General features: G+C 59.7%; 1 protein-coding gene across 1 annotated transcript; it reads left to right on the top strand.

Annotated features, from left to right (window-relative positions):
* Positions 1 to 2,127: 2,127 nt before the first annotated feature.
* Positions 2,128 to 7,240, top strand: PDX1 (pancreatic and duodenal homeobox 1). Its single transcript, XM_007471443.1, has 2 exons — positions 2,128 to 2,713; positions 6,210 to 7,240. Exons 1-2 carry the CDS (start codon positions 2,299 to 2,301, stop codon positions 6,653 to 6,655), a joined length of 861 nt encoding a protein of 286 aa, XP_007471505.1. The 5' UTR covers positions 2,128 to 2,298; the 3' UTR covers positions 6,656 to 7,240.
* Positions 7,241 to 9,652: the final 2,412 nt, after the last annotated feature.

The raw sequence follows: 9,652 nt of genomic DNA, 5'->3' as shown, positions 1-9,652 counted from the left end.
CCCCCCCCCCCCCGCATGTTGTCGTGGTTCAGCCCGGGGTTCCCGGATTTTGCCAGCGCGCGCAGGGGGCGGATTTGCTTTCTGCTGAGTGCCTCTTTTCTTTCTGCAGGGCCGAGCAAAAATATTAAATGGGAGCAAATGAAGCATCGAAATAGAGACCAATTTACAGAAATGTGCAATTAGACGAGAAGTGCAAAGTAAACACTCTGGATCTGGGGGGAGGGGCGGGCGAGGCCGCAGCAGTGGAGGGGGAGGAGGGGGCTGCTGGAGCGCCCTAGCAGAGGGACCGCCGAGGAGGCGAGCGAGAGGAAGGGAGGGGGGGGGAGGGGAAAGGTGGCCGATCTTTGTCCCAAGCGGTGCTGCCGCCCGCTCATAACCACGTCGCCAAGTCAACCCGCGGCGACTCGGCAGATTATCTCCGAGGGTCAACACGCCGCGGCCCGGCAACCCCCCTCCAGCCCTGCCCTCCTGATCGATGTGGTCGCTCGCGGCCGGTGATAGCGGGTCCTCCGCGGACGCCGCGAACAATGGACTCATTGACGCGGGCACGGAGAGATTAGGTGCGCGGGTCCCACGGCCTTTCGCTCCCTGGCCCCCCTCGGACTGCAGGTGGCCCTTTTCCCTGAAAAAATCGCCGGAACTCCCCACCCCCGCGCTGCCCGGCCGCTCTCAGCCTGCCCTTTGGCGAGAGCCGCGCTCCGACGATCCCCCGGAGCTGCGCGCGTCCCCACCATCGCGGGGACCACTCGGTGCCCAGCGCTCATCCCAACACAGATGTTGACACGGCACCAGCACCTCACAAGAGAAGGAATCTGCAGAGAAGTCCAGATTCCCAACTAGCTTTTGCTTTTTAATGAAAACGAGGCGTATTTCAGGGTAGCGCACTCAATCCGTATGCATTCGTATATTTCCACCACGAGGAAACATATTAAATCTACCTCGTAAAGGACTGGATGTAGTTAGCAGTTTAGGAAAGTCAGTGCAGTGATTTCCTCTTGCTGGTTCCTTGTGGTTCACGCTCCCTCTTGCCCAGGCTTTTCTGCAATGGTGTCCAGTTTTTCTAAAACCCTCGTGGCGGTTCGAGGAATGTGGTCACTTCGGCAGGACGCCTAAGGCGAACCGGTCGGCGGCGTTGATCCTGCCTGGGTCCGAGGTCATGTGCCAACGCGACCCGGAGATAGTCCGTCTGCACCCCTGCATCCGAAAAAGCATCTCTATTCAGTGAGGACCCCAGAGGGCCCAGAAGTTACCGAATCGGTGGGAGCCAAACACTGACATTGTCATAAAAACGCTGCGCTTTTCTTTCTTTTCTGAACGCTCCTCTCCCAGGCCTGCCTTGTTTCAGTCGGACGCGGGAATCGATGTTCTGCAGCTGACGGACTCTGGCCAGGTCTCGGGATCCGTGGGGAGCCATCAAGGATCTGGGAACCGGGTGCCAAGCCCCTGCCCCCGCCTCCCGGACACGAGAGGGGACGTTACTTCCTTTACCCCTTGCCACCGTAGGAACCTGCATTCTGAGCTGTGGCCAAATGAATCCCAACTTCCCCAAATCAAAAATTAATAATGCCTTTCCCTTTAAAAAAATTTAGAAGCCACTGTGAATGCTTCTGAAGTTATAGTTGACACTCCAGAAATCCCCGGAGCACAGCCACAGGCAAAAACATACTGCGAATCCTGGATCTTTATGTGCCAGTTCACTGACATCACTCGTGGTTGTGTACAAGTTTCATAAATGAAATAGAACCAACTGCTTCCGGCCTGTAGAGCTGGGGTCCGCAAAATTTTTTGACCGTATTCCCTAACAATTTTTTTAAAGTGTGTGTACAACCGCAACAGGTGTATATTTATAAATTATACCAATGAACTAATATGTATATTATCAAACGTACAAGGAAAATAGACTGTTTAACGTATGAGGAAAATATGTTTCTATAAGTGAACAGAAGGTCTAATAATTTCATTCGTGCCCCACTTTGGCGAGTACTGCCAACTGCACGTACAGGTGTAGTAAACTCGGCTGAAAGAGAAAACTGAAACGTTCAGGCGCTCGTGGGTACCTGGGCCCGGCTTCTTAAGACAGCCAGCCAGGCCAATAATGGCCTCAGGCTGAGCCACGTGGGGCACAGCGGAGCCTATGGCGCGGCGGCCGCCCGCCCGTCCCGCCGGCACCGGATCACCTCTCCGTGCGGTGCCGAGCTGTCAAAGCTGCAGGGGTGCCTCCGGGAGTGGGAGCGCCGCACAGCTCCAAGTCTCTGGCTCCAGCCCCCTTCTCCTGGTCCCCAAGGCCGGGCGGCAGCCATGAATGGCGAGGAGCAGTACTACGCGGCCACGCAGCTGTACAAGGACCCTTGCGCGTTCCAGAGGGGCCCGGCGCCAGAGTTCAGCGCCAGCCCCCCTGCGTGCCTGTACATGGGCCGCCAGCCCCCACCGCTGCCGCCGCCGCCGCCGCCTCCATTCCCAGGCGCCCTGGGCGCGCTGGAGCAGGGCAGCCCTCCGGACATCTCCCCGTACGAGGTGCCCCCGCTCGCCGACGACCCCGCGGTGGCGCACCTCCACCACCACCTCCCGGCTCAGCTCGCGCTCCCCCGCCCGCCGGCCGGGCCCTTCCCGGATGGAGCTGAGCCGGGCGCCCTGGAGGAGCCCTGCCGCGTCCAGCTGCCTTTCCCATGGATGAAGTCTACCAAGGCTCACGCGTGGAAAGGCCAGTGGGCAGGTAAGCCTGGCTCCCGCCCGCTTTGTCCTCACCCGCTCTCCGCCCGGCTGCCCCTACCTCCAAGCGCTTCCCAGGACTCTCTCCCAGTTTGCGTCCCCAGACCCTATGGATAACCTAGAGTCGGACTAAAGCATACAGGGAGCTAAGCAGGCCATTTTGCAAAGAAGCGCTTTTCTGGTCCAACTTGGAGCGTCTTTCCCACTCAGCTCTCTTCCTGGCAGCCTAAAGTCCTTCCTTCCCTGTCCGCTGAACTCCAGGAGCCCGCGCGCTCCCTGCGAGCCTAGGCCTGGCCGAGCTCAAGGCTTCGGACCCTCCAATCCTCCCCCAGGTGGGGGTCCGCCCGCCCAGGACTCCCGGGAGTGCGCGCCGAGGGAGCCGAGCAGGGCTCTGGGATGCTCCCGGCCCGGCCGGAGCGCGCCTTCGGAGCCCCGGGCCCCCTCTCGCCTTGAGCACCGCCCCCAACCCCCGCGGGCGGCTCCAGTAAAGAAAGCCAGGCCGTCTCAGGGGCACTAAGTAGGTGCAGAAAAGCAGGGAAGGAAAGCCATACCCAAGCGTGCAAAGGTGTCCAGCGGCCGGGGCTGGGGGGTCACCACAGGGCCGAGGACTGGTGGCTCACCCTCGAAGCCGAGCAGCTGGGAGAGGCGTCTGCGATGCTCATTCACTTTTGAACCAACGGAAGTGTTTGACGGGCTCTCCCCGCGCTGCGTCCCTGCCAGTCAGTTCGAGGAAGGAGATGCCCTCTGGCACAGGCGAAACAGGGGGCCCCAGGCGCCGGCCTGTAACGGAAGGTCTTCCCGGCCCAGAGCCGGCGGCGAGTTCTGGCGCGGCCTTTGCGGCCGCCACACAATCTTATCGCTTCCGTGCCGAAGCCACTTCTAGTCACACCTGCACTGCAAATAGTGGACTTTTCTTTTCCTTCCAACTAACAGTCGGGAGTCAGGGGAAAGAGGCTGGAGGTGCCTGCGCCCCCCGCCCCGGGAATCCTCGGCCCCCGTCTGCCGAGTCTGGCTAGCCTGCCCGACTCTGCCCCTGGCGCAGCCAAGAGGGGCTTGGGGAGATCCGGGCTCATCCCCGGGTCTCGCCTCTCCCCACTTTCTGGCGAAGGCTGTTTGGGAACCGGGCAGGTCCTGAGGCAGAACAGGGTCCAAACTCGGCCGCGATCTTCCCCACCGGCGGCCCGCGCGGCCGCGGCCAAAGGCCTCGGAGCCTTGGCAAATGCGGGACTCTTGGGAGGCGGGAGGACGGCGTCCCCGGGCCGTGGGCGCGGGACTCCCAGTCCGTAGTCTCCTGCCAGGAGCTGCCTCCCGCCCGGGCCCCCTTCCCACGGCGCACTGGGGGCTGGGGGCGTGCATTTCTCGAATCCCCGGCCCTCCTCGCGGCCTCCCCAGGAAGAATGCCAGGGAGGACCTGAAAAAGCCTTTCTGCGTTGGGGTAACTTCCCACCTCCCGGAGGTGTTACAGCTGCTCGGGTGGACCGAAAGAGCCGGAGAGGAAAACCCGAAGGAAAATCGGCAGCCTTGCCGGGGCATGGGGTAGCTCTGGAAGGGTGACTTCCTCGGGCTGGAGGGTCGCGGTCGGAGGGGCCCTTGCCTGCGCCCTCTGACCCACTGCAGGCTCAGCCCGCCGGGGGCTGGGGGGCAAAAGGCGCCCTCCGGGCAGCTGCCTGCAGGATGCTGCTGCGGCCAGGGCCGTCCTCCCCGGAAACTCTGGAAGGAACCAAACTTCAAGGGTCTGGGAGCCCGCCTGCCCGCTCCTACTGGGGTTTCACACCCCTGGAGAGAAAGAAGTGACCAAAGGGCCTTTATAGGTAGATCGGATATGCATATTAGTAACAACAGGAACTTCCAAAACCCTCGCCCTAAGAAATGAACGGCGGCTGCCTTGCTGGCGGGCTTGCCCCTAAACGCCTCCCCCTGCGCCTTGGAGAACAGTGCAGGCTGGGGGCCCTGACGTCTTCCCAAAACCACCAACAGCCTCCATCCTACGCCTTCACCCCCTGCCAACTCGTCCTAGGCACAGCACCCCTGGGCTAGTGGGCCTTGTGCAGCCTCTCAGAGAGCTTTGGGGAGGCTGCTGAAAAAGGGCCAGAGCCCCGCGAGGTTGCGGGTTGAATTTACGAACTTCAGAGGATCTTTTCAGATGTTCTTTTAAGGCTCCCTTGTTTCTCTCCCAAGCCAAGGAAGGCTTGGAAGTGTTCAGACTCCGAGAGACGCCCCCAGCAAGCAGGACCCTGCTGACTCGGACCGGAGCCTCTGCCTTGGCTTCTGGGCACCTCCTTTTGGCCTGGGGGGGAAACCCCTGGTGGGTTGTATTCTAGAAACACACACTAGCTTTTCAACTCTAGTTGCAGGAGAAATGTCACATACCTCTGCCCCACGTACACGCCGATTTAGGCCTCTTCCCCGTGTTTCGCTGGAACTTACCGCCCCAGAGTCCACAGCCTGGGCGCAGTCGGCATGTCACCCAGAAAGGGAAAGATTAGGGCCTGGAGGCGCACAGCCACAAACACCGGGTGAGCGGTGCTAATCTACCAGGCCGGGCCTGGCTGTCGCTTCCGCACCACCCGGGGGCTCGGGGCTCCTCTACCCTGCCAGGCTCTCAGCTCCCCAGTGGGGGATCCGACCCCGAGTCTCCCCTCCCTAGCCTCCCCTCCCACCTTGGCCAGCATTTGGGGCCCAGGACACAGAGGCTGGAGTTGACCTTATCCGGGGCTCAGAATGGTTTCCCTTCTCGTCCAGGGCAGGTGCCCAGCCGAGGTTAGAATGACAATTATAGAGAATTTACGAGTTCTTGAGTTGGGGCTGACTACAACAATATAACTTGATAGAGAGATAATATGTGGTCAGATATGACAATATATGGCATAACCTCGGGAATTGTATTAGCTCAAGCTTTTCCAAACCGAAGGTTGCACCCATTAGTCGGTCGTGAAATCCATTTACTGGGTTGAAACCTTGTTTTTAATGAAACAGTAAACAATAGGAGAAATTAGATAGCATCACAGGTGGTAAAGTTTGGTTTAAGGTCCTAAATTTTTTTGTGTGGCAGTTACACATATCAGTGTGTGAACTGGGTGATGATTTGAAATGTATTTGTTACTGTGGGTCATCGTCAGAAAGTTTTTTTTTAAGTACTGTATTAAAGACATTTTTTTGCCTTGGTAGAATCCAGCCGGTTTAGATATCTATTATGTGCATTTTAATCAGCACCAACCCAAACAGCGGTTAAGTGAACCAACATTCTAGAACCACTCGTTGATAGAGCCACGGAGAGAAATCATGCAGCTTTGACCTCCAAGAAAATGCAAACCTTACTAGGGAAGGGCTGCGTGCCCCAGACTGGGCTCTCGGATAGAGGGCCTGAGCTCGGTGGCCGGAGCGGCTGGGAAGGGGCCAGGGCTCCTAGGATTGGGGCAAAAGGGTTGGGCTGCACGGGTGGGGACAAGCAGGAGAAGCCAGGGATCAGGGACCACATTCACGTGCTGTGTCGCCCGCAGGCGGTGCCTACGCAGCGGAGCCAGAGGAGAACAAGCGGACGCGCACCGCTTACACTCGCGCGCAGCTGCTGGAGCTGGAGAAGGAGTTCCTGTTCAACAAATACATCTCCAGGCCGCGCCGGGTGGAGCTGGCCGTCATGCTGAACTTGACCGAGAGACACATCAAGATCTGGTTCCAAAACCGCAGGATGAAGTGGAAAAAGGAGGAGGACAAGAAGCGCAGCGGCGGGGCCGTGGCCGCGGGCGGTAGGGACGCGGAGCCTGAGCAGGACTGCGCGGTGACCTCGGGCGAAGAGCTGCTGGCGCTGCCGCCCCCGCCGCCCCCCGGGGGTGCTGTGCCGCCCGCGGTCCCCGCCGCCGCCCGGGAGGGCCGCCTGCCGCCTGGCCTTAGCGCGTCGCCTCAGCCTTCCAGTGTGGCGCCTCTGAGACCGAAAGAATCTCGGTGAGAGATGGGGCTGCTCCCTGCCCAGTGGCATCAGCCACCCGCAAAGGAGGGAGGAGCGGACCCAGGACCCCGGGTGTGACCACCAGTCCAGGCCGTTCGCTGGGGCAGGAGCTGGGCGGCCCACCTCAAGACTGGAGGGGAGAGCCCGGGCTCTGAGGCGCCTAGTGCCAAGTGGGGCGCGGTGGGGAGACGCTGGCCCACCTTCTGGAAGGAGAAGAGACGTTTTCTGAAGTATCCGGGGCCTCTTTGGGTGATACTGTTGGATTGGCAACGCCTGTGCTGCCGTGCAGGTGCCATCACTCCAGAACCGTGGACCTCTTTAGAGAAGCCGGCTCTTCAAAAGACAACAGAAACTATACAAACTGGAACCGTCCCCAACACAGCGGGCAACCTGGATGGAGCGCCTCAACCTGCCCGGGGGACAGAGTCATTTTTACTCCGGCCTCTGCCTTAACGTTTAGAAATAACTGAAAGGAAACGTCTGAAGTTTCAAAGACCTAGTGAAATCAGTGTCCATGGAATAGAATAATTCCTCCTTCTCTTTTTCTTTAATCCTTTCAGCAGAACCACATCCTTCACCAGTGCACATCCTTCAGCCTCCACCTCTTTCCTCTGAAGAAAAGAACATCTTGCAAGCATGGCTGGGCGGTGGCAGGGCTGGGGTGCAGGGGCAGCGGCAGCATCGCTGTACACCCCTTTGTGCCAAAACTCCCAGAGACGGCAAGGGGAGATGGGCCTGGAGCGAAGGTTTGGGGGAAGAAAGACGGCCCCTGAGCAATCACTACATTGAAGATATTTGGAGCTTTCTATTCCAGATGGGGATCTGGTTCCTGATCTCAGGGCAGGGAAGACTGTGTGGGGACAATCAGGGTGGCCTGACCCACCTTGGAAACTATCCACAGGGTATGACTTCCTCATCCTTAGAGATGTGAAAATGTATGTGGTTGGGGAATTTGAGGCAAGATGGTTATTTTTATTTAAAGTTTTTAAATTACCTAACAGTTCTTTGCAAACAGGTCTGTGGTTTCCAGGTCAATTGCTTGTTTCAGGGTCTGGGCCTCGTGTTCAGGTGATATTTGTGGAAAACGCTTAATAAATACAGATAAAGTGGAAAGAGAAGAAAACTGATTCCGCTTGCTTTGTATCAAACCCTTCTTGCAGTGCAATGATTCCAATTCATTTAAAAAATTAAAGCAGCATTGTTTTCTTTGGCACGAACCAGGGAAAACCTGGTTAGGCACCACGTTTGGGTTTTAGGTTGGGAAAGCGTATCAGCAGGTGGATTTTCGGGTGTTTTGTTTCATTGTAAATTTAGGAGTCCCTTCTGAAAATGAATTAATTTCTTAGGCAGTAGAGCCCATTGGCATGGGGGGTTCGGAGTGTGGCGGGCTGTCGATGAATAAGCACAGAGCCAGAGCCGCCACCTGGCCCCGCACCGAGGGGGGCAGAGAAACGCCCAAAGCGGCCGTGCAGGTGAGGCCTTTTTGGGGGGCTCCTCCGAAGGAAGTGTTGCTCTGGGTGAGTTTCCACCCCTGGAGCCCGAGGGCCAAGAGTGTCTTGTGTTGGGGGCACACAGGCCCCGACTTAGTGGGCTTCCAACCTCCGGGCCACCCTGCTCCTCCCCGCGGCTCTTGGCTTGGACGGGCAGCACAGCCCCAGTGCGCGCCTGAAGGCGCCTCCCCAGCGTTTCCACCGGTTCCGGGACAACGGCTCGGTCCCCCCAACCCTTAACTACGCGGGCCCTGGAACAAATCCCTGAATTCTGCGTTTCCCCTTCCATAAAATGGGCTCAGCACAAGGACGAAATGAGATGATGTCCTTCAAGTTTACTACCGGGCCTGGCACACACTCGCCAAGGCACGTGGTGGCGGCGGCAAAGTGTAGTTGCCATTAGAGGCCGGTCTCCCACGGAGACCCAGGGAGACCAAGGGAGGCGGCGGAGAGCGGAGCCCGGCTCGCCAGATGCGGCCGGAAGAGAGGAAGGAGGGCGACCGAGCTCGGGCCGGAGCCACGCAGGGCCTCACCCGAAGCGAGACGGAGCGCGTAGTCCCGAGCCCTCCGGCCGCTGGGTCCAGGTCAGGCCCCACCGGGCGACCCGCGTGCGGCTGGACGTGCGCGTCTCCGAGTCTGAGCGGCCACCCTCGGCCGCCGGGGCGCTGGGGCGCTCGGACCTGCCAGCCGAGCCCACGCGCGCGGCCTAGACTCTCGCGTGAGGAGTCCTGAACAGTGAGACCTCCCTGGAGCCCGAAACAAATCAGCCAGCCCGGCCTCTTTGGGCCACTCAAGCTACCGCCGGGTGCCGGAACCCGAGATGACCGCGGTACCCACCTCCGCTGTGGGGCTCCCAGCCTCCCTCTGCTTCTCGGGCACGGCGCGCTCCTCGCCCTCAGTGAACAGACGCACACCGCGAACGTCCGGGAAAGCGGCCTTGGCGCGGAGGGAGACGCGGTTCCGGCCAACGCAGAGCGCAGCCTCTGCGAGCGCGCGCCGGCCCGAGCGCCGCAGCATCACCGGCTCGCCGTCCGCGCCTCCACGTCCGCCACTCTCCGAAGGGCATCCCCGCTGGACCACGAACCCCACCGTTCCTCCCGGAATCTTCCATCCGCGGTGAGGTACGATCGCAGAGCGCCGCCGGGCGCCGATGGCGCGCGGAGACCAGGCGGCTGCAGCACTGTCTGGGCTCAGCCCACGACTGTAGTCCCGGGCCCCGGAAGATCCCGCGCGGACTCCGCGCCACACACACACACAGACACACACACACACACACACACACACACACATCCAACACCAGGAGCCACGGGGAGCCGGAGCCGGGGTCAAGGACCCCGGGCCTCCTCGTGCACAGCGTCGGGTCTCATGGTGTGCGCAACAGTGCCCAACAAAGTCCCCCTTTCTTTCGCGACAAAGTCCTTCCTGTAGTTTTGCTTACGGTTACTCGAAGACGTTCTCACCTTAAAAGCCAAACTCATACCACGCAATAACAACATCTGAGTTGGTG

This window comes from Lipotes vexillifer, unplaced genomic scaffold (assembly GCF_000442215.2).
Source record: "Lipotes vexillifer unplaced genomic scaffold, Lipotes_vexillifer_v1.1 scaffold543, whole genome shotgun sequence".
In the NCBI taxonomy this organism is placed as follows: Eukaryota; Metazoa; Chordata; class Mammalia; order Artiodactyla; family Lipotidae; genus Lipotes; species Lipotes vexillifer.
Note: the sequence above shows the minus strand (reverse complement) of the source record. Positions and strands in the feature narration are given on the sequence as shown.

Bases quoted from the DNA above. Each gene is read 5' to 3' on its own strand.
- PDX1 (XM_007471443.1), top strand. From the start codon at position 2,299: ATGAATGGCGAGGAGCAGTACTACGCGGCCACGCAGCTGTACAAGGAC. The intron at 2,714-6,209 runs GTAAGCCTGGCT...TGTCGCCCGCAG, and splicing joins GTGGAAAGGCCAGTGGGCAG to GCGGTGCCTACGCAGCGGAG.